The 25,331-nt window shown below is 42.5% G+C and overlaps 1 protein-coding gene across 1 annotated transcript in view; it reads right to left on the reverse strand.

The window, feature by feature from the left end:
- The window catches only part of gas1.S (growth arrest specific 1 S homeolog), a 3,584-nt gene extending 755 nt beyond the window's left edge, over window positions 1-2,829 (reverse strand). The window contains exon 1 of the mRNA XM_018243874.2: window positions 1-2,829. This exon is cut by the window's left edge and continues 755 nt beyond it. Within this exon, the coding sequence (XP_018099363.1) occupies window positions 1,168-2,067 (900 nt within the window). The 5' untranslated portion in view covers window positions 2,068-2,829 and the 3' untranslated portion in view covers window positions 1-1,167.
- Window positions 2,830-25,331: the final 22,502 nt, after the last annotated feature.

Genomic DNA, 25,331 nt, shown 5'->3' on the forward strand with positions numbered 1-25,331 from the left:
TTATTTTATTGCATATATAAGAGCAGTAGAGATTCCTTAATGCTCAAAAAAGTCAAAGGAATACGCAGTATTTTGAGTGGAAACAAACGTGACTAATATCAATAGGATCTAGCTGATACGTCTGCACCAAAACACAATAAAACACTAAACTATACAAATGTTTACCTCAAAGTTACCTCTTTCACTATGACCACTGACTATACACCACTGCATGTAAAAAAATAATTCTGGGTCAAATATAATATTGTCAAGTTAATAAAAATGGTACGTTATATTACATAATTGCCCTATCCTTTAGATTGGCTGAATGACATAAAATCAATAAGGCAGGCAAGGCTATCCATTAACTCCATCTCAGGATGGGAAATTTGGACTTGTAAGGCAGTGGTTTTGGCAGCGTATTTGGATGGCTCGTGTTGTCATCTTGACAAAAGCCAAATAAGCAGCTAGTTGCCCTGGATGTTGTTCGATTGAAGCAAACAGGGTCTTAAAAAAAGCAGAAAGGCATTTCAGGTGGCTAGATCAAGATTTAAAGAAGACCTGCATAGTACTGACTAAAAGCTACATCTGTGCAGATGCTCAAGATGATGGGAATTCCCAAGAGCCTGTGTGTACACTGGTGAAAGATACAGGGAGGCCAGGTGACCTCTACAGTGGATATGCCAGACTTCCTAATTAGCAAGAAGATATCAGAAGCACTTATACCCACCAGTTGTTCTATAATACTAAAGCACAGCTGCTGCATAGTAATACAAAAGGTGTTAGTAAAGAGTAGGCCAGACAAGTGCAACCTACAGCCCTCCAGCTATTGAATAACAACAGCTCCCATTAACCCCTCAACAACCGAAGTTGTGGAGCAGTCTGGAGTTGTAGTTCTGCAGCACCTGGTGGGATACAATCATTTGATGGTGGAGCACTCAGGAATCATAAGGGATAAGTCCAGTTACATAAGGATATGAAGGTGATGGATTGGGAACAAGATGGAAGTAACAGCTAAGGCATCCATCAGGGGTTATACTGGGCAGCATCATTCCCGAGTCCTGGAAATATCCAGTTGCATTAGTAGCAGGAGAGTCCTGGTATTTTGTTTGCATGGCGTCCCAGGGGGCGAGTGGCTTTTTGATGTGGGCCAGTGCTTGAAGTGAGTGAGTGTGGGTCTGTCCCCAGCTATAGCACAGGCAGTGATAGCACAATGGCTAGGAGCATCATGTAAGCAGTCCATGCAGAGGCAACAGTCCGAGCACCATTTTGCGACCCCCTACTGGCACCGTCCTGATCTCCGGCCTTCCCAGACGGCTGCGGATAATACTCGTAGGAGCCTTCCTTGGTGCCGGGCTCGTCAGCATAGTCCTCCTCGTCGTCATAGTCATACTCGGACCTCCCGCTGCTCCCCGGGCCCGCGTTCGCCAAATCCAGGCCGAAGCACAGGCGGGCCATGTTCTCCTTGATGGACTCGCAGATGGGCCTCTCGTGTCCGTCGCACTCGCACTCGCTGAGCAGCATGGCCTTGGGCACCCGCATCATGTCCTCTATCACCTCTTTGCACTCGTCCGTGCAGCGCAGCCCGTCGAAGAGGCGGCCGCACTTTGTCAGGTAGCGGCTCAGGGACATCCCGCAGCGCCAGTCTCCCTCGCACAACTTGCGCGCCTCCATACAGCCCATCACCCCGCGGCCGTTGGAAGTGCTGCCGGCTCCGCTGTCCCTGCTGGTCCTCGGCATACACGGCTCCACAGCTCTTTTGGTGGCGCGGCACGTTTCGTCCATGGCGCAGTCGCAGTCCTCCAGAGCCGGTCCCCACCTGGTGTGGTTGAGCTGGATGAGGGCAGAGATACAGTGGCTGGGGCACCGGCGCCGGGATGATGATGATGATGATGATGAAGAAGAGGCGGCCTCTCCCCCCGGCCTGGGCAGCACCGACGAGCACGCATCTACATACTGTCTGTAGGCATAGCTGCACTCCGCTTCCTCTTGGCACCGCATCATTGCCTGCCAGCAGATTAGCCGCCGGCCCCACGATCCCCCGAGCAGGGAGCCCAACAGCAGCAGCATCACGCGCAGCAGCGCCATCGCCTCCTCCTCCTCCGCGGGAATGTGCAAAGGGACTAGAGACGCACAAAGATCAGCAGCAGCAGCAGTGCTTCTCCGGGCTCCGCACACTCCGCATGGGGATGAGCAGGCAGCGCACTAGGGACTCTCACAGCATGAAATCCTCGGACAGCTGGGGGGCCGGAGCTCAGCGGCTCTCACAATAGCAGGGGCGTCCCGTTGCTTTGTAAGTTCATGTCGTGTTCTTCTGCCCAGGCTGTATTCTCATCTCATGCACAATATAAAAAGCCACGGCTCTCTGCTGCCTTCTCTACCTCCGGACTTGCTTCAGCAGCTCCTTCTCCTGGTGCCGTGACCTTTGTAAACTCCAGAGTCTTTTCACTTTCTACGGGAGGGGAGGGAAAAGCCGAGTGCGCTGCTGCTCCCCGGGCCGCCTATTCCACTCTGTTAGGATGCGAGGGGGGGCGTAGCGCACATGAAGTACACAAATGTCCAGTCTTTCACAGTCTTACACTAGTTACATGTCATTCTGCGCGCACAGAGTAAGCAAACAAACAACTGCAACCCACAGCGTGTGTACAGCTTCTCCTCCAGCCTTGCCTACTACACTGTTTTGTTCCTCATCCCTTGCCCTTTGCTCGGCCCCTTTCCCGGCTTCTCCCGATGCTATTGGTCCAGCCGCTTGTTGTTCAAACTTTTTTTGTGTGAGGGGTGGGGGTCCTCTGTAGGGGGATGGTGATGGATGGAGCAAATGCTTTACATATCCTGACATATACCCCACACTTTTCTACAGACCCTCCTTTTATTATTGTTTTTTTTTTCTACCAGCCTAGTGGGACAGAAATAGGGTGTGTGTGCTCTGCTTACAGCTGTAGCGTGTTGGCTTTGGACTTTGAAGATGTGGAGGACACACAACTCAAGATAAATCAGATACATTATTTTATTAGTCTGGTGAAGTGAGTTGCCATTTAATATAGAATCAGGATGCAAACTGCATGAAGCAATTGTGTGTATACCCAGTCAGTATAAGGGGTTAGAATACAAGCATTCAAGTAAATTAAGCTGGCAGCACATGTAACCAACACCAGCACCCCTCATTTGTATTTATGTGATGGGAAAAAAAATGTATTTTTCCAAAACACATCAGTTAATAGTGCTGCTCCAGCAGAATTCTGCACTGAAATCCATTTCTCAAAAGAACAGACAGATTTTTTTTATATTTCATTTTGAAATCTGACATGGGGCTAGAAATATTGTCAGTTTCCCAGCTGCCCCCAGTCATGTGACTTGTGCAAGCACTTTAGGATGGAACTACTTTCTGGCAGGCTGTTATTTCTCCTACTCAATGTAACTGAATCAGTCTCAGTGGGACTTGGCTTTTACTATTGAGTGCTGTTCTTAGATCTACCAGGCAGCTGTTATCTTGTGTTAGGGAGCTGCTATCTGGTTACCTTCCTATTGTTCTGTTGTTAGGCTGCTTGGGGGGGAGGGGGTGATATCACTCCAACTTGCAGTAAAGAGTGACTGAAGTTTATCAGAGCACAAGTCACATGACTGGGGGCAGCTGGGGAACTGACAATATGTCTAGCACCCCATGTCAGATTTAATTAAATTAAAAAAAATCTGTTTGTTCTTTTGAAAAATGGATTTAAGTGCAGAAGTCTGCTAGAGCAGCACTATTAACAGATGCATTTTGAAAAAAAAAACAGTTTTGCAATTCCCTAGCAAGTGTAGCAGCTGCTTCTTGCTGTGCTCCATAGGGAATAGTAGCTCAGAACTTGGACAACTTTCTCATTTTCTCCCTTACACCAATAACATAAAGGCAAATTAACTGGCCTCAGGGCATTTGAAAAAAGTGTTTTGTGAATAGTTGGGGAACTTAGATTTTAATTTTTTTTTTTAAAAAAAAAAAAGGACGATAACTCACCTGTGTTTACACATCACAGGAGTCACCCGATGTGACAGGTATGGGGATCCATTATCTGGAAATTCTTTAGCCAGAAAGTTCTGAATTACAGAAAGGCAATCTCTCATTGACTCCATTATAATCAACTCATTCAAGTTGTATAAAATGATTTCCTATCTCTCTGTAATAATACAAGAGTACCTTGTACTTGATCCCAACTGAGGTATAATTAATCAGTAATGTTGACAAAACAATTCTATTGGGTTTATTTGTATGTATGTATGCATGTATATTTTTATTTGTATATGAGGGCAAAGCACTGTACAGCAGAACAATAAATTAGTAAAACAAACAGGGTTATTAAAATGGTAAATATAAATAAGTACAAAAATACCATAAAGATAAATATATAGTACAGTTACAATACAGATTAGAGGGCAGATTTACTAAAGGGCGAAGTGACAAACGCTGGCAACGATTCGCCAGCATTACCATTTTAAGGCACCAATTTACTAACAGGCGCAGGCGTAACTTCACTAGCTAAAGAGACAAACACTAGCAGTCATTCGCACTCTATTGCCAGGTGATTTTACGCTCTGGCGAATGGACGTTACTCCGCAAATTCACCAAGATGTGGACTTTACTGACGTTACTTTTTAATCCACTGCTGACCTCTGGTTTGTGTAAGTGCACGCAGCAGTTTTGAAGAGATTGTCGGCTAGACCTCCCTAAGCTACGGGTTCAGGGCGTTGCACCCGAGCCAGAGTCCGGGAGCAGTGAGTAACTTGAATGCTTATGAGAGTAACAATTTAAGCGACTGGTCCGGGGCATTTGCACCTGGACCCATCCAGTTAAAGGGTGAGCGATTTTAAGGAGGATTTTTGTGTGTTACCGCATTGTATTAAAATTATTGGCTGCAGGGTTAGAGTATATACAAAAAGTATTGTTTATAAATATTTACTGAACATTGCCTCTTTCGCCAGACTTGCCTTCTCCAGCTCAGACCAGGCGAAGTGCACTGGAGTGCAAAGATCTTCCTCAATCTTCTGTTACTTACATCATATTTTTAGTGGAAAAAGTTTCTAAGTCCCAAAAAACGCTGGCGTCTTTTCTTTTTTTTCAGAGTGATAGCCTGCAAAAGTCCTTAATTTTTTTTTTTGGGGGTGACAGGGTTGTCCCATACATTTTCTAACATATGGAACATAAACTATACAGTGGGCCCATGTGGAGGGCATTATAACAACTCTATTTTCTTTATTAAGGTTTCCTGGACATGTGTAATGTAATGTATTTGCTGCATCATATACGTCCATTAAAGTTTATAATTTCCTGCCGTGTGCAAATTAGCCTGAGCGAAGACCTCTACCGAAGTTTCACTAGACATAATTGAATGCTAGCGCATCTTCGCTTTGATTGCTTAAGTAACAGTAGTGAAAATTCGCCAGTTTTCTACGCCCTGGAAGCAACTTTGCATTTTAGTAAATTAGCGTTGTCTGAGCGAATTTTTGCCTGGCGAAGTGTAGCAATGGGTGCAAAGCCGTCGCTGGTGAATTTTCGCAGGTTAGTAAATTTCCCCCCAAGTGCTTAGGATGGAGGTCCCTGCTATTAAGTGCTGTAGGTTAAGGCCCGGATTTGTGGCGAGGCAGCAAGTTTTTTTGGGGGGGGGGGCAGCCAATCGGTTGCTCTGAGAAGAGTGGAGGATTTGGGCAGGAACATATAGAAAGATAAGAGATGAGATGTAATTAATCTTTTAACAGTTTTTTTTTTAGTAAACATAAAAGTAAGGAGATCCAGATTATTGGAAGATCCCTTATCTGGAAACCCCAGCCGGTCCCAAACATTCTGGATAACAGGTCCTATATCTGTACCTGTCATCCTCCCTATGTTTGACCCAGGGGCAGACAGTCTACGTAAGGCCACAGATGACCCGTCTTCTAAAGCTGCTCCCTATGGGGCCATATGAGGATCCATAACAGGCAGGCCCCTGTGCATCTGCACTGGCCGAACAGGCTTGGGGGTAAATTCACAAAGATGCAAAGTTGCGCCAGCGACAGCTTCGCCGCACTTGGCCAGGCGTAGTTTCGACAACGCTACGCAAATTCACTAAAATGCAAAGTTGCGCTCAGGGAGGCGAACGGTAGGGAAGTTGTGCTACCTTCCTTCGTCAGGCAAAGCGAAGTTACGCTAGCGATGCCTAATTTGCATAAAAAACGTATATGCTGCAGCAACTAAATTACACTACACAAGCCCAGGAAACCTTTAAAAAATAAAATAAAGGTGTTCTATTGCCCTACACATGTGCCCACTGTATCGTTGAGTTGCCATATGTTAGGAAATGTAGGGGGGAAGGGGGGTACCCCCAAAAAAAATTACACTATTTTTCATACTATCACCCTTAAAAAAGTAAAAGACGCCATCGTTTTTTGGGACTTCAAATTTCAACTATTTTTGGACAAACTCCTATCTATTGTATTGAACTTCGCCTGGTCTGACCTGGCAAAGTAAAGTCTGGCGCAAGAGGTAACGTTCAGTAAAAAAGTTAGTGAATTAGCGTTATTATGTCCCTTCGCCATAGCGCAACTTCAAAGTAGCTTAGAAGTAGCGCTAGAGTAGGTCCACTTCACTAGCGAATTTACGCCAGTACCTGTTAGTAAATCGGCAAATTAACTAAATGATGTCACGCTTGCAAATTTTCGCTAGTGTTAGCCACTTCGCCCTTTAGTAAATTTGCCCCTATGTGTCTGACACTGGTTTCAGATACTGTATATAAGATACTGTATATAATTTTGCTCAAAATGCTATTAGATCAATAATTACAATTTAATTAATCAGCCCCACTCTTTCTAGTAAGTAAGCATGTGTGCGCAGTCATCTAGTCTCGCCATATGAAACCCCACTTTTTTAACCATGTGGTGAAAGAAGGGGGACTTTCAGTTAAAGAAAACATTTATAAAGTTGCTTAAAATGCTCTGAATATTACTAGATACAGATATTATCTGGGTAATATGCAGCTGTATTCTGGTTATTTTTAAGGATTATTTCCAGAGAAGTTACAATAGTAATGGTTACCTATGTGACCTCACATGAAAAGAATACAGCTAAGCTGTATTTCTCACTGCTAGAAGCTATGTTAGAGGGGCAGAGACGTTAAAGGGAAGCTTGTTGCTGCAGTAAAGCACTGAAATGAATATGAACAATATTTGGTGGCTCTATCAAGTGCTGAGAGGGTGTGAGCAGGACAGCTGTGCATTCCAGAGAATCTTGGGATCAGGAGTGAAATATGGCATAACTTCTACTTGGCTATAGATTTGTGCCATCATCACTCTTAAAAAAACGCTAGAACGAAAATCTTTACCAAACAAATGTTTTGTGACATTCACAAACATTTATTTGAAAGTTGTTCTGCCTTCAAATCAGAGTATCTAAAAATCTATTCTGCGCATCTGAGAGCAGCTTACATTTGCAGCAGCTACTATACTAAATACTGTAGCCTCTATTTATATACGTGGCTGACTATACAGGTACAAGTGAGGCAACAGGGCCATTCAGTTTGATTATAACAGAAACACAACCTTCTCCTGTTCCTGATTGACATGTCCTTTAGAGGCTACTGTCCAATTGTACTATCTGTACCAAAGTGGCATACAACAGTGGTACACTATTTAGTTACAGATATCCTGAGTGGCAGGCCATGTTACTCTGAAACTGTAACATATAAAGAAACAAATATACATGTATACTTGTTATAAAACCCTCTCTGTTGTTTCCCTTTAAAATAAGACCTAGTTATGTCCTGTTAAACGCTGGCTACAATTTTCAGTATTACATTATATTCTTTATTTATAAAGTGTAGCATAGATTATACATTAATCCCACAAGTAACATAGTAACATAGTAAATTAAAACACACGTCCATCAAGTTTAACCTTTTAACTTTCTTTAACCTGCCTAACTGCCAGTTGATCCAGAGAAAGGCAAAAACCGCATCTGAAGCCTCTCCAATTTGCCTCAGTGTGGGAAAAAATTCCTTCCTGACTCCAAAATGGCAATCAAACTAGTTCCTGGATTAATTTGTACTATGAGCTATCTTCCATAACCCTGTATTTCCTCACTTGCTAAAAGTGAGTCCCAGTGGAGCTTGCAATCTATGGTCCCTATGGTTAGTGTTACCAAGAGCCAGTTAATCTTCCTGAATTCTGGGAGGAAACCGGAGTACCAAGAGGAAACCCATGTAAGCACAGAAAAGCCCCAGCTGGAACCCCAGAACTGCAAAGCAGCAATGCTAATCATTGAGCTATTGGGCATACATGTAAATGCAATGTACTGTATATTTTCCCTTATAAAAATGGAATTAATCATCATTTAATATCTTTTCTGTAACCTTACAGATATTCCCTATAACAATGATACACAGATATACCTATGATCACCTATGACAGGGTAACAAACATGCGGCCTTGTGGTTTATTACAGAAGAGTTTTCTCCTTAAGACGAAATGCAGATCTAATCCAGAGCTCTCTGAAGATTGGCACAGTTAATGTGGTTACTGTGGTGGCTGCGTCCAGGAAGATGTTTGCTTTGCCACCTTAATTTCCACAGCAACTCAGGCGTTAACCACAAGAGGCAGTGGTGCTTGCACACTGCCAAGAATCTGCCTTTTCAGGCATTGCTTAGCACTGAGCACAAACGATATTGCATGGTAACGTCTTACTTTGCAATGTTAAAGGAATCAGAGCCATATGAACAGTAATGGTCTACAAACTTTTTTAATAGACATAAAAACAAATTAATATACTTTTAGAAAGTACATATTTATATATTCTTTGTAGCTACAGTCCAAATTCCCCTTTCCCCACCAGCCTGGAAACAGTAAAAAATTAGTAGAGCATGCGTATCAAGTTAGGAGAAGATGAAGTCAGAGCACAGAAATATGAAGGAGGGGAACCAAAATGCACGGTTACTAGTAACAAACGCAAAGGGACATGTGAAGTGATAGAGAGAAGATGGATTGGGTGAATTAGAAGAAACAAGAGAAAAGGGGGTAAAAATATAATGTCTAAATGATGATGGAAAGCAGTATAAAAATAGAGACAAATGAAAAACGAGGAATTCAGTAGTGGCACCTGCATATGAGAAACTAGTAATAGAACAAAAGGATAAATAGGAGGGTGCATGGGACAGCAGAAAAAAACAAAGAAATTGCTCTTTCTTCTATGACATGCCCTGTGTTTACAGTACATAAGCAGAGAGGTAAAATAAAAGCATGCTAGCAAGGCGTGGGTTAAGTAGCCTTCCCATGCACAAAAATCACCCTCCGTCTATGGTGATAGAGTGCCAAAACCAGGAAACCAGGAAAACCTGGGCCCGGGCGTCAGAGGTCCCTCCACCTGACCTAATCATTTGGCCTTGTCTGGCTATGCTACGGGCATTCCCTTTTTCTATTTTACAACAAGGAGAATAAATTGATAATATGTAAACAAGAAACAAGAATAATAAATACAGAGTTCGAAGGGAGTAAATATAATCTGAAGAGTGTACTGTGCTCTAAAGTTTTCTGATGACCATCTGGCACCCCATTCCAACACTGTTGTGATGTGATTTTACAACATTGTGAAATGTATAACAATTAATTCTTGGAGACAGAAGATATATATTAAATGCATACTGAATTGCAGGTTATTTTATTATTTTAGTTATTGCAGGTTTTCTGGCATCCAACAATGATTGTAAATCTCTATTTACTAGCTAGACTGTATAAGAAGAAAAGCTTATTTAATATGACACTGTATTTGTCAGGCTAGTATTTTCACAAGAGAATAATGTCTTTATACCCTTTTGAAATGAGCTTTCAAGGGGTTAATAATTTTAGTCCTTCATGGTTCTTATATCCCACAGCAGGTGGGACTGTTTCATTTTGGCAGCTTCTAGTGTCTCTGCAAGCAGTCCATATGTTTATGAGATCTATGGAAATAAATAGGTCACCCTCCCAAGAGGGGTAGTATGCAGCCAGCTGCATTTCACAAGCAGCTATGTATGCAGGGCAGCATTCCTGACTCCATGTTAGCCTGGATTGCCCCTGGCCTGTGAAAATACTACAGGGATTGTCAGTGCGAGTTAGTAGGGGGCTACCATTTGTTCTAGATTGTTAGTGTCTAGTGCTCTGATAGTAGGTTCATTTATAAGCTAATAACTATAATTTTATGTAGGTGCATATACCATATATCCAAGAAATTCACCAGTGTAAGTTTGCATATTATGACAGTGTGATTATTCAGAACTCTTATTTTTTTATATACAAACATATTCTGCAGTGCTTTATGGAGATTACGCATCAATCACATCTGCCCCTGCCCCAGTGGAGCGTATGCTCTAAGGCAGGGGTTCCCAGGACGTCGATCGCGGTCTACCAGTAGATCCCTTTAATGTTCCTGGTAGACCGCGATCATGTTGGGAGCAGGGCTGGATTTAAATCTATAAAACATATTCATGGATTCTGTCAGTGGGCTTGCTTTATGTGAGATGGAATTGGCCAAAGGTGCCATTTGTGTGTTTTGGGAGGACTTTCAGCACATCCAGATGATATTTTTCTGGCAAAATAAATATTTATTTTATTTTGTAAATAAATTTTTTTGTATTTAAAGACAAAGTGGAAGTACTTCAGAATCTTGTAGAATCAGGAAACGATTGGATAGTCGGCTTGTCATCTCTTGTAATTTTTAATCTATTGGTTGGACATCTATAAAGAAGGGTTTGAGCGGAGGTGATGCAGCTGCTGTGGAGACGAAGAGCACGATTTTGGTGTAGGTGTAGGATTGTTTTTTTTTAAGAAAAAGAGAGTCAGAAGGGAAAAAGTCGAGGTTCAAACAGTCATGGGGACAAAACAAACCATATTCATAAGTAGGTGACTCAAAAAAAAAACCTGTATATGAAGGTAGATCTCCTGATGGGGCCAGGTGTCGAGAGTAGATCCCAGGGTAACAAAGTCTGGGCACCCCTGCTCTAAGGTCTGTATCACCTTTATTGACAATCGTGATACAGAGCTTTTTGGGTGTTTCTGGATTTTGAGTACATGTGGAAAACTCACTCAGACACTGGGAGAGCATACAAACTCCTTGATTGGAACAGAGCCTAGGACTGGAATGCTGCACTGCAAGGCAGCAGTGCTAAACACTGCACCATCATGTTGCCTAATAGTTGTTGAACATTTTGTCCTCTTTGATTTCAGGAGCATTTCCTGGGGGGAGGGGGCTTTTAGTTTACCTAGGAAAACTATATATCATTTTTTTTTCAGGACAGCCTACACCTTCAACATTTGCTAGACTACTTCTTTAACAAGGCTATATATATAAACACATACATCAGAAACATAATTGATTTTATACAAAAGTACAACTGGAAAGTACCATGTCTCCTGAAAGTGTCAATTCCATTTTGTGGAGATCTCCCAGCACTACACTACCAAATTTTAAGGAAATTCTCCAGAAATCTGCATACTTCTCATTTCAAGGCCACTAGGAAACCATAATTTTCAAAAACCAAAATGCATATATATGTTTTTTAACTCCCAAGTTGCAATGCTTTCCTAAAGTTATCTGTTTTATAAAAATGTCTTAAATTCTTGAAAAATCACATTAAGGCTTTCAGTTTACAGCATCTTAACTCCTATGGGTCATTTGGCTCTTAAAGTTACCAGGGGAGTTTTTTTTTACCCCTGGTAATTTGTGGGGAACTGCCACCTGAGGCAAGGTTCTCACCTTACCTCATGGCTCTACTGAACAGATTGATGCTCTATGTGCATACAGAAGTAAGTAGCCCTCCCCCCCCCGACTCAAAAAACCCCATATGCTCTGACATTTCTGACATTTCAGCTACTGCAAAATGTAACACATACACATTTACTGTATTTCAAATCCAGAAAACCATATATTTTCCATATTCTCTCTAATACAAAATACAGTGCTTAGCCAATGAGGTGAGTTGAGAAAGTCGCCTCAGACGGCAACACCCCACTAGGTACCAGGGGCGGCAAAAATGCCGCTCCTGGTACTTTAAGAGTATTTCCGTTTTTCAAACCATAAATTCCGCTCTTCTATCGCAGAGAGCGCAATTATGCTCCCTGTGCTAGTGTTCTGGCCCTCTCCGCCACCCTCTGGCATGAAAAAGGTGAGCACACGGGGGAGGGGGGCGGCAGCAACAGCAAGCTGCCTCAGGCGGCGGAGGGGCCAGGATCTGACCACAAAGCATTCTTGAATTTGGTTTTGATAAAATTACTGAAAATACTTTCAACACCAAGATAAAACATAATTTAAAACTTAATGCCAAGGCTCTACTTAACAGTTTGATGGCCATTGTGCAAATGTTTACCTAAGTATGTGGCTTTTAGAGGCTCCAAAATGAAAATTTCCCATACATTCTATAATTTCTGTCAATTCAGCATTTGAATGATCAACACATTTACTGATTTTTTTGGGTAAGGCAACAAAAAGTAGGCTTACCCATGAAAGCAATACATTTTTGGAAAATACACCTTCTCTTAAATCCCACATGGGTAACTATTTCTTTCTACTGGTATCAAACCACAAAACCTTCCTAAAATTAGCGATTTTGATAACATTTCTAAAATCACTTCAAAGCTTCTACTTTGCAGCATCTTTTCTCTTACATTCCATTAGGGTGAGTCCACACGAGCAGATTCGGGGAGATTAGTCGCCCCAGTGACAAATCGCCTCTTCTTCGGAGCGACAATCTCTCTGAACTGCCTTCCCCCGCCCTCTGCCGGCTAAAATGAAAACCGCCTGCGGCAATGCACACTCGGCACTTCGTTTTCTGAAATCGCCCGAAGTCGTACAAAGGTTACAGTTTATTGTGAATTAAAAAATTTATATATATATATCAATTGGACTGGTATAAATCTATATATTTTCTGTATTTCTTTTTTTTACAGAGGAACATGCATAGGAGAGTACCTACTCAATTTTTTTATTGCATTTTAAAATGGTATATGTCTTCATAGGTTCAACCTTTGACAGATCACTTGTCTGTTTGTCTAGACTCTCAAGGAAGGCAAACAAAACCTTGAGGCAGCTGTTTCCAATTGCCTTTGAAGAGCTAAATCATGTTCTCCCCAGATTCCAAAACATGCAGCACATTTTTTTCTATGGATTAACATCCAGCCTTTACATTTGCAAAGTGTATTCAGTCTGTTCTTGACAAAACCTGGTGTTAAATTTTCACATGAAATATATTTTCCATATTGATTTCTGTGCCGCAAAAATACTATGTACAATAGGGGCACACGAAAATGAAAGTGTAGGATAAGGGTTCCACTGTGAACTTAGGAATTATATTTATCATTCAGACATCACTGGGTCATCACACCTATGGTCATCCTTAGCTTTTATTCTAAAAAAAATAATTTTGAAAAGTTTTAAATAATTTCCGTTGTTTCGTATTGTGGCGTATTGCAACTGGTGACATATTTGTAATGGAGATTCATTCTAGACTGCATAATCTGTGTTGAACTGACTTAAATAATAGTCATTTATGGTCAAAGTATGAATCTAAGTTGTTCTATAACTTTCTGGAGTTGTTACAAGAGTGATATAGTATTTCTATATTCTTCTATTCAACTATAACTAGTTGTTTCTCCTATATATTATGAAAAAAAAACATTGTTGTAATTTTAAGATTTCCAAAGAAAGACCTTTATATTAAATATAGTCAGTAGTAATATTTTTTGGTGATTTCTCCTATCCAGAAGGGTTTTGTTTAAGAATCATCAAGGCGTTTGTACCCTAAGGAAAAATGTTAATATGACTTACCCTTCCTTTCACCTGCACTGATCCCAAATAGCCTTGGGACAGATCTAAAGAGCGTTCACATAAAATCTCAAGGTTTCAAGCAAGTAAAGATAATTACTCAGTTTATGCTTTTAAAAACATACCCTTAAAAATCAAAATATGTTGATAACTTTCTAAATAAGTGCTCCTACATCTGACTTTCATTACATTTAATTTAATATAATATGGCATAGATTAACAATAATCAAAACAGAGCAGTTTCTATTTCACAAATATTGCAAAGAAACCCTTGGAGTGGTTATTATTTCCATAGCTAGTAAAGGGAAAACAGTTGTCTATGAGCAATGCTTTGTAAATCCACATAAAATCCGGTAATCCATAAGGAATGCAAGTTTTCCCATTGGAAATCAGTGCAAAAATGCATACTGTAAAGATGAGTGGTTTGGACTGTATAAGCTTGTCTTCATCTGTGTAGAAAATGCATATGGAGAAAAGCCGATGAACAGCCCTGTGGCCCACTAGCCTTAGAATTATAAGTAAGTTAATACATTAGCATCAACTATTATCACTTTGCTGCCATGAATGATAAAACTAGTAAAAGAAGTGTAACTTACATAGATAAACAGAACCTGTGTGCTGATCATCTGAGAATTTACTATTACAGACTGTAGTCGTCAATCTGTTACTTGCCTTGCCTTAAAGGACAGTAACACCAAAAAAATTAAAGTGTTTTAAAGCAACGACAATATAATGTACTGTTGGTAAAATTGGTGTATTTGCTTCAGAAACACAAATATAGTTTTTAAAAACAAGCTGTTGTGTAGCCTTGAGGGCAGCCATTCAAGCAGAGCATACACAGTAGATACAGTGGCGTAACTAGACTCCTAAGGGCCCTGGTACAGACATTTACAACTGGGCCCCTTTACAACTGGCCCCCCACCCACCCCCACGCAACCCCTGCACATTGGGCTGGAATACAGCATCTTTGAGTGTGAGCTCCTCATACCGCTGCCATATCTATATTGGTGGTGGAATTGGTCAACTAAGCAATGTTTGGGGCCATAAAGTGGATTAGTTGTGGGGCCCAGTAACATCTAGTTCCGCCATAATCTGCCAGCACAGGTAAATGTAGATATTACACTGGTTTCAAACCCAAGCAGCAGATACAGTGACTGGATATATTTAAGCATGAGTGAGGGTGATCTCTTAAACTACAGCCTTATTATAGATGTTCATCAACTACGCCACTAGGTAATGGGAACTGTGGTCAAACAACCTATACATTATTGGATTTCAGTTTTCACCTTTCTGCACAACACAGTTTTTAGCACCATCTCCCTCCGCACACGTGACCGCAATTTCAGCACTGAGTTAACCCCACGTAAACTCTTTCCTCTTCTCCAGTTATAAAAATGGAGATTGCTCAGGTGCAATCGGCGCATCAAACGTCTCGACGTCACATTCCGTGGCCCAACCCTTACTCCTCCTCAAAACTCCACCCCTTCTGAAGAAGTACAAATTCTGGCTGGTGTTACCTGAGTGTTTTAACCACTTAGCAGAGCAGGACTGAAGTGGGAAACCAGCCAGCGCCATAAGAAACACCCAGGAAATCGGTAGTTAGCTAATCTCTTCCGGCCCAGGCACAGAATGCGGCGTGATCTCCGGCATCGGACGGACCCGAGGGGGAGCGGGCCCTGGAGAAATTGCACCCACTGCTCCCCCAGTAGTTACTAGACAGTTCTGAAGAATCCAGTTGTACACTAGAGAGCTTATCTTTTATTTGCTGTGTATCCTTTGCCTTTTCTCCCTTTTCAGCTTTGAATGGCTTTCCCCATGGCTACACAGCAGCCTGTTTATATAAACTATTGTAGAGTTTCGGAAGCAAACACACCAGTATTACCAGTGCAGCATAAACAGGGCTGCTCCTGCCGTGAGGCAAGGTGAGACGTTTCCTTCCTCCTCACGCACTTCCCACCCCATACACCACCTTAACCTGAGACCAAGACTGAAACATTTAAGCTGTATTGAAATTGTATTTGTTATACTAGCCCAAGCTGTTATGTATATCTTTCTTTCTAGATGTATCATTATTCAACCACATATAAAAACCTCAATTACCGAAAGGCAAATGTGTTATAAATGTATACTGGAAAGTTGCTTCCAATTTTTACTGAAATGGAAAAAATGTGCCAGAATATGTTATAAATATGATCACCAGGATGGGTTTATGCAAGAGAGAACTTGTCATACACATTTTGTCGTTTTTTAAGAAATCAGAGTGTACCACACAGCAGCTAAATTAGCAAACTACGGGTTATAGGCCTGGGGCCAACTATTTGTACTTGGATAGAAATCTGGCTGACAAAGAATTGTGATTAATGGGGTATTTTCTACATGGAGCAGCACTGTAATGGAAGTACCACAGGCTTATGTCCTTATGTTACTTCTTATAAAATATATTCCTTAATGACATGGATTTGGCATAGAAAGTAGTATCTTTTTCGTAACAATATACAATTATGCAAATGATATCCATTTAGGATATTTCAACCCTTTAGTTACACTTAAAGAACAAAAATGAGAGCGGTATATAGGGGTGAAATCAAGTGAAAGAAAGTCTGACACAAGTGCAGTTCATTGGAGCAGACAAGAACAAGTATTGGAAACAAGGGAAAGTTGTGCTCACCACTATTTTTTAAAAACTATTAGGCGGGGGTGCAATGAGGCTGTGACCACAAAATACATATAGTCAAATACAAGAGTCCTCTGCACTCAACCCATTATCAATATATTTAAGACAGCGACATTTTGTGCATACTGCTACTAAAAAATGCCTTACCCTTTAAACAAAACAGGGATTGTTTGTCCATATATTGCAATATATTTAAGCTGGCCAACTACGTCAAAGTCATCCCATATCTGGCCAGTCCTATGCTCAATTTCATCTGATTCATTAAGAATTCTATTGCTTCATTATACATTTTACAAAGGGACATGGTTTTACCTGCAACTTAACTTGCTGCTTTCAAAGTAAACCTCCATACTTGGCTGCCCTTTTATTAGACACCAGTGGGATCACCTGACTATAGTTGGAGAGGGTGGGAGCTACAACATGGAGCTGGTCACTGCTCCTGTTGTGAGGCTGTGACCACAAAATACATATAGTCAAATACAAGAGTCCTCTGCACTCAACCCATTATCAATATATTTAAGACAGCGACATTTTGTGCATACTGCTACTAAAAAATGCCTTACCCTTTAAACAAAACAGGGATTGTTTGTCCATATATTGCAATATATTTAAGCTGGCCAACTACGTCTACGTAAAATGTATAATGAAGCAATAGAATTCTTAATGAATCAGATGAAATTGAGCATAGGACTTGCCAGCTTAAATATATTACAAGAACAAGTATTGGAGCATTCTGCTCTCGATATTCTGATGAAAAGTCAGGGCAGAAAGGATACAGAACGCTCACAGGTTATACTACAGGTATGGGACCTGTTATCTAGAATGCTCGTGGGCCATTAAATAAACCCAATAGGCTGGTTCTGCTCCTAATAAGGAATAATTATATCTTAGTTTGGATCAAGTATGAGCTACTGTAAAACAGTAGCTCATACTTGATCCAAACTAAGATATAATTATTCCTTATTAGGAGCAGAACCAGCCTATTGGGTTTATTTACAGAGATAAAGAAAATCAATTTTAAAAATCTCGATTATTTGATTATAATGGAGTCTATGGTTGATGGCCTTTCTGTAATTAGGTGCTTTCTGGATAACGCATTTCCGTATAACGGATCCCATAGCTGTATTTGGCAGTTTTTTCAGACTGTTCTTCATAAGATGCTGTATAAAGTAGTATACTTAGCCTTGTAAATCAAATACTGTTAATAAACGGATTGATTTTAATATAGCATTACATTAACCAGTGCCACAATTAATTTCCATGCCTGAGGCAGCAGCCCAGATGCCACGCCCCTCTCTCGCTCCGTGCTTAAAAAAAATCAGCATCGGAGCGGGTCAAATGGGAGCAGCATCGCTAGTGCATTGAGAGCAATGGCTCTCTGTGCTCTAGCGGAGCAGAATTTCCGGGTTAAAACCCGGAAGTTCGGCTCTTAAAAGTTACAAGAGGCGGCTTTTTGCAGCCCCTTGTAACTGGCCGCTCTCTGCTGCCTGAGGCACGGTTCTCACCTTGCCTCATGGCAGGAGCGGCCGTGGATATTGGGTAGCTTGAATGTATACACGAAAATCTTGCTATGTCTCTAACCTTCCAATGAGTTAAGGAGCCCAAGATTGGGCTGCCAAAGAAAATTAATCAGCTCACACCATTCAACAAGGCAGCAATCATACTGGTAGTGCTATAGACGAAGATATTGTAGGATATTTAACAGATAATACAGTATATCAGCTCTTTATATGCAGCAGATATAAGATTCATACACCAGCTTGTCTCTAGCCATCACACATGGTGAGTTATGTAATAAAAGGCAACATGTTTTCCCAGGAGCAGTAAAGCTGGCCATAGACGCAAAGATCTCATCGTACGAATCGAGAATTCGTACGATTTTCGGAACATGTGTGGAGAGTCCCGACGTTTTTCGTCTGGCGGAGATCGGTCGTTTGTAGAGATGTCGCGAACTGTTCGCCGGCGAACTTGTTCGCGCGAACATCGGGTGTTCGCGCTCGCCGGAAGTTCGCGAACGTCGCGCGACGTTCGCCATTTTGGGTTCGCCATTGTTGGCGCTTTTTTTTGCCCTCTCACCCCAGACCAGCAGGTACATGGCAGCCAATCAGGAAGCTCTCCCCTGGACCACTCCCCTTCCCTATAAAAACCGAAGCCCTGCAGCGTTTTTTCACTCTGCCTGTGTGTGCTGAAGAGATAGTGTAGGGAGAGAGCTGCTGCCTGTTAGTGATTTCAGGGACAGTTGAAAGTTTGCTGGCTAGTAATCGTTTTGATACTGCTCTGTTATTGGAGGGACAGAAGTCTGCAGGGGTTTGAGGGACATTTAAGCTTAGGTAGCTTTGCTGGCTAGTAATCTACCTTCTACTGCAGTGCTCTGTATGTAGCTGCAGTGGGCAGCTGTCCTGCTTCTGATCTCATCTGCTGACTGCTGCAATAACAGTAGTCCTTGTAAGGACTGCTTTTATTTATTTTTTTGTTGTTTTACTACTACTACTACTACTACTACTATAAGAGCCCAGTGCTATTAGTCTAGCAGTGTTGGGGAGTGGGACTGGTGTGCTAATCTGCTGCTCCTAGTAGTTCAGCAGCACCAACTTTAATTTTTTTTTTAATATTCATTTTTTTTTATTTTACTTTTTTTATTTTACTACCGCTGTAGTAGTGTATAAGTTGACCTTTTAGGCATTATTTGCCCTGTAGGCATTATTTGCACACTGTTTTCTTCAACCCGCCATCGAGCTGTGTGACCTTGTTCACATTCTGTCTAAATATCCATAATATTACCGTCTCCAGAAAAAACACCGGAGTCACTTTTTTCAAGCAGCCATAATATATTTTACGTAATCCGTATCCACCGCTGTAGTAGTGTATACGTTGGCCTTGTAGGCATTATTTGCACACTGTTTTCTTCAACCCGCCATCGAGCTGTGTGACCTTGTTCCCATTCTGTCTAAATATCCATAATATTACCGTCTCCAGAAAAAACACCGGAGTCACTTTTTTCAAGCAGCATTCATATATTTTACGTAATCCGTATCCACCGCTGTAGTAGTGTATACGTTGGCCTTGTAGGCATTATTTGCACACTGTTTTCTTCAACCCGCCATCGAGCTGTGTGACCTTGTTCCCATTCTGTCTAAATATCCATAATATTACCGTCTCCAGAAAAAACACCGGAGTCACTTTTTTCAAGCAGCATTCATATATTTTACGTAATCCGTATCCACCGCTGTAGTAGTGTATACGTTGGCCTTGTAGGCATTATTTGCACACTGTTTTCTTCAACCCGCCATCGAGCTGTGTGACCTTGTTCCCATTCTGTCTAAATATCCATAATATTACCGTCTCCAGAAAAAACACCGGAGTCACTTTTTTCAAGCAGCATTCATATATTTTACGTAATCCGTATCCACCGCTGTAGTAGTGTATACGTTGGCCTTGTAGGCATTATTTGCACAGTGTTTTCTTCAACCCGCCATCGAGCTGTGTGAGCTTGTTCACATTTTGTCTAAATATTGATAATATTATCGTCTCTAGAAAAACCACTTGAGTTACTTTTTTCAAGCAGCATTCATATATTTTACGTAATCCGTATCCACCGCTGTAGTAGTGTATACGTTGACCTTGTAGGCATTATTTGCACACTGTTTTCTTCAACCCGCCATCGAGCTGTGTGAGCTTGTTCACATTTTGTCTAAATATTGATAATATTATCGTCTCTAGAAAAACCACTTGAGTTACTTTTTTCAAGCAGCATTCATATATTTTACGTAATCCGTATCCACCGCTGTAGTAGTGTATACGTTGACCTTGTAGGCATTATTTGCACACTGTTTTCTTCAACCCGCCATCGAGCTGTGTGAGCTTGTTCACATTTTGTCTAAATATTGATAATATTATCGTCTCTAGAAAAACCACTTGAGTTACTTTTTTTCAAGCAGCATTCATATATTTTACGTAATCCGTATCCACCGCTGTAGTAGTGTATACGTTGACCTTGTAGGCATTATTTGCACAGTGTTTTCTTCAACCCGCCATCGAGCTGTGTGAGCTTGTTCACATTTTGTCTAAATATTGATAATATTATCGTCTCTAGAAAAACCACTTGAGTTACTTTTTTTCAAGCAGCATTCATATATTTTACGTAATCCGTATCCACCGCTGTAGTAGTGTATACGTTGACCTTGTAGGCATTATTTGCACACTGTTTTCTTCAACCCGCCATCGAGCTGTGTGAGCTTGTTCACATTTTGTCTAAATATTGATAATATTATCGTCTCTAGAAAAACCACTTGAGTTACTTTTTTTCAAGCAGCATTCATATATTTTACGTAATCCGTATCCACCGCTGTAGTAGTGTATACGTTGACCTTGTAGGCATTATTTGCACAGTGTTTTCTTCAACCCGCCATCGAGCTGTGTGAGCTTGTTCACATTTTGTCTAAATATTGATAATATTATCGTCTCTAGAAAAACCACTTGAGTTACTTTTTTCAAGCAGCATTCATATATTTTACGTAATCCGTATCCACCGCTGTAGTAGTGTATACGTTGACCTTGTAGGCATTATTTGCACACTGTTTTCTTCAACCCGCCATCGAGCTGTGTGAGCTTGTTCACATTTTGTCTAAATATTGATAATATTATCGTCTCTAGAAAAACCACTTGAGTTACTTTTTTTCAAGCAGCATTCATATATTTTACGTAATCCGTATCCACCGCTGTAGTAGTGTATACGTTGACCTTGTAGGCATTATTTGCACAGTGTTTTCTTCAACCCGCCATCGAGCTGTGTGAGCTTGTTCACATTTTGTCTAAATATTGATAATATTATCGTCTCTAGAAAAACCACTTGAGTTACTTTTTTTCAAGCAGCATTCATATATTTTACGTAATCCGTATCCACCGCTGTAGTAGTGTATACGTTGACCTTGTAGGCATTATTTGCACACTGTTTTCTTCAACCCGCCATCGAGCTGTGTGAGCTTGTTCACATTTTGTCTAAATATTGATAATATTATCGTCTCTAGAAAAACCACTTGAGTTACTTTTTTTCAAGCAGCATTCATATATTTTACGTAATCCGTATCCACCGCTGTAGTAGTGTATACGTTGACCTTGTAGGCATTATTTGCACACTGTTTTCTTCAACCCGCCATCGAGCTGTGTGACCTTGTTCACATTTTGTCTAAATATTGATAATATTATCGTCTCTAGAAAAACCACTTGAGTTACTTTTTTTCAAGCAGCATTCATATATTTTACGTAATCCGTATCCACCGCTGTAGTAGTGTATACGTTGACTTTGTAGGCATTATTTGCACAGTGTTTTCTTCAACCCGCCATCTAGCTGTGTGTATTATCGTTTCCAGAAAAACCAACTGAGTTTTTGTTGTTGTTGTTGTTTTTTTAAAAATAATGCCAGGCAAAGGCAGGCCGCCACGCAGAGGCCGTGCTAGGGCCGTGCTGCTATGCAATCCTGTGGCCCTAGCAAATTTCCCAGTTTTAAAAAGCCAATGACCCTGAACTCCCAAAATGCTGAAGAGGTAGTTGACTGGCTTACACAGCACACCCCATCCTCTACCGTTTCTAACTTTACCACAACATCCTCCTCATCCTCCACTGCTATGGCCACCCCACGTAACACTTCCTCCACCACCGGTGCCCCTTCTTCACTGGGGTCAGAGGAGTTATTTTCCAATGAGTTTCTTGAACTGAGTAATGCGCAACCATTATTGCCAGAAGAAGATGAAGGAGATGAGGACCTTACACCAGATTTAATTCTGGCAGAGAACACGATAGAGATGGACATAATGAGTGATGAGGAGGAGGTCCCCGCTGCTGCTTCCTTCTGTGATGTGTCAGAAGAAATTGATGCATCTGAGGAGAATGATGATGAGGAGATTGATGTTTTGTGGGTGCCTAGTAGAAGAGAGCAAGAGGAGGGTAGTTCAGATGGAGAGACGGAGAGTCAGAGAGGCAGTAGGAGAATAAGACTTAGAAGAAGCAGGGAGGACAGCCCGCAGGGATCAGCAGGGCAACAACATGTATCGGCACCTGTGTTCAGCCGGCCAACGCACCCGCCATTGCCGCCAATACCGCCAACTCCGCCAACTTCTACTGTTACCGCCAGATCGCACACTTCCAAAAAGTCAGCAGTGTGGGATTTTTTTAATGTGTGTGCCTCTGACAAAAGCATTGTAATTTGCAATGAGTGCAGTCAGAAACTGAGCCTTGGTAAGCCCAACAGCCACATAGGTACAACTTCTATGCGAAGGCACATGAGCGGCAAGCACAAAGCACTTTGGGAGCAACACCTCAAAGGCAACAGGCAAACTAAAAGCCACACTCCTTCTGGTCCAGCATCTTACTGCTCTACCTCTGCTCTCCTTGACCCGTCTGAACCACCCTCCACTCCGCCTTCCACCTTGACCACCTGTTCCCATTCCCAGTCATCTGCCACCAGCCAAGTTTCTGTGAAGGCCATGTTTGAGCGTAAGAAGCCAATGTCTGACTGTCACCCCCTTGCCCGGCGTCTGACAGCTGGCTTGTCTGCACTCTTAGCCCGCCAGCTTTTACCATACCAGCTGGTGGACTCTGAGGCCTTCCGCAAATTTGTAGCAATTGGGACACCGCAGTGGAAGGTACCCAGCCGCAATTTTTTTCTAAAAAGGGAATACCACACCTGTACCAACATGTGCAGAGCCAAGTTACCGCATCTCTGTCACTTAGTGTTGGGCCAAAGGTCCATATGACTACTGACGCATGGTCCTCCAAGCATGGTCAGGGCAGGTATGTCACCTACACTGCCCACTGGGTGAACTTGGTAATGGCTGGGAAGCAGGGAATGGGTAGCTCAACAACAACAGTGGAGTTGGTGTCACCGCCACGGATTGCACGCGGTTCTGCCACCACCTCTACTCCTCCATCGCTCTCTACCTCGTCTTCTTCTTCTTCTTACTCTGCTGCTGGGTCCTCCTTCTCCTCCTCCACACCTGTGCACCCCAGCTCCCCCTAGGCTATTCGACGTGCCAGGTACGCCGTTGTCACGCTGTCTTGGGGATGACGTGCCTGGAAAGCAAAAACCATACCGGATCTGTACTCCTGTCATCTCTGCAGTCACAGGCCGATCGGTGGCTGACCCCACACCAACTGCAGATCGGAAAAGTGGTGTGTGACAATGGAAGCAATCTGTTGGCAGCGTTGAGACTAGGCAATTTAACACATGTGCCCTGCATGGCACATGTGTTAAATTTAATAGTCCAACGTTTTGTCTCCAAGTACCCAGGATTCCAGGACGTTCTCACCCAGTCCAGAAAGGTGTCGGCCCATTTCAGACGTTCCTACACAGCCATGGCACGCCTTGCTGACATTCAGCAGCGCTACAACATGCCAGTCAGGCGTTTGATTTCTGACAGCCAGACTCGCTGGAATTCAACGCTCCTTATGTTGGAACGTCTGCTGCAACAACAAAGGGCCGTCAACGAGTACCTTTTTGAACTGGGTGGTAGGACTGGATCTGCACAGCTGGGGATTTTTTTCCCCCGTTACTGGGTGCTTATGCGCGATGCCTGCAGGCTCATGCGACCTTTTGAAGAGGTGACAAATATGGTCAGTCGCACCGAAGGCACCATCAGCGACCTAATACCCTTCGCTTTCTTCCTGGAGCGTGCCGTGCGACGAGTGACAGATGAGGCTGTAGACCAGCGTGACGAGGAGCTGGAAGCGCACGATTTCTGGTCGGAATCACCAGAACGAACCCAGGCACCTGCTGCAACGCAGGGAGAGGTGCCAGAAGTGGAGTCAGAGGAGGAAGGTGGCTTTGTGGAGGAGGAGGAGGAGGACCAACAGGAGCAGGCTTCCCAGGGGGCTAGTGGTGACCTTTTGGGGACCCCTGGTCTTGTACGTGGCTGGGGGAGGAGACCGTGGATGATGCAGTCCTTGATAATGAGGAAGCGGAGATGGATAGCTCTGCATCCAACCTTGTGAGAATGGGGTCTTTCATGCTGTCATGCCTGTTGAAGGACCCCCGTATCAAGAGGCTTAAGGAGAAGGACCTGTACTGGGTCGCAACGCTACTAGACCCTCGGTACAAGCATAAAGTGTCAGAAATGTTACCAACATACCACAAGTCCGAAAAGATGCGGCATTTACAAACCAGCCTGCAAAACATGTTGTACAATGCTTTTAAGGGTGATGTCACTTCAGGAACTCATCAACATTCCAGGGGCAGAGGTGCCAGTAATCCTGCCACGAGCACACCTGCAAGGACAAAGCCCTTTGGCCAGTCTGTAACGTCAGACATGCAAATGTTTTTCTGTCCAAGGCAGCGCCACAACCCTTCTGGATCCACCCTCAAAGAACGCCTCGACCGGCAGGTAGCGGACTACCTGGCATTAACTGCAGATATCGACACTCTGAGGAGCGATGAACCCCTGGACTACTGGGTGCGCAGGCTTGATCTGTGGCCAGAGCTGTCACAATTTGCCATGAACCTCTTGTCTTGCCCAGCCTCAAGTGTGCTCTCAGAAAGGACCTTCAGTGCAGCAGGAGGGATTGTAACTGAGAAGAGAACTCGCCTAGGTCACAAAAGTGTCGATTACCTGACCTTTATTAAAATGAATGAGGGGTGGATCTCGGAGGGTTACTGCACGCCGGAAGACTTGTTCTGACTTCTATGCAGCTGTCCTTCTCTTCAAGCCTCATGACTCCACACACAGCTGTCCTTTAGCGTCCTCCTCCTCCCTCCGCCACCGTTACAAACTAGGGTGCAAACCCTACTGGTTTAATTTTTTCTGGCCTCTGTGCTTCAGTGGCTGCAACCAAAAAAACTGGGCAAACAATGTCTACAAGGTCAACGTATGGCAAAAAATGACTATTTTCAGCATT

Source organism: Xenopus laevis, chromosome 1S (assembly GCF_017654675.1).
Source record: "Xenopus laevis strain J_2021 chromosome 1S, Xenopus_laevis_v10.1, whole genome shotgun sequence".
Taxonomy (NCBI): domain Eukaryota; kingdom Metazoa; phylum Chordata; class Amphibia; order Anura; family Pipidae; genus Xenopus; species Xenopus laevis.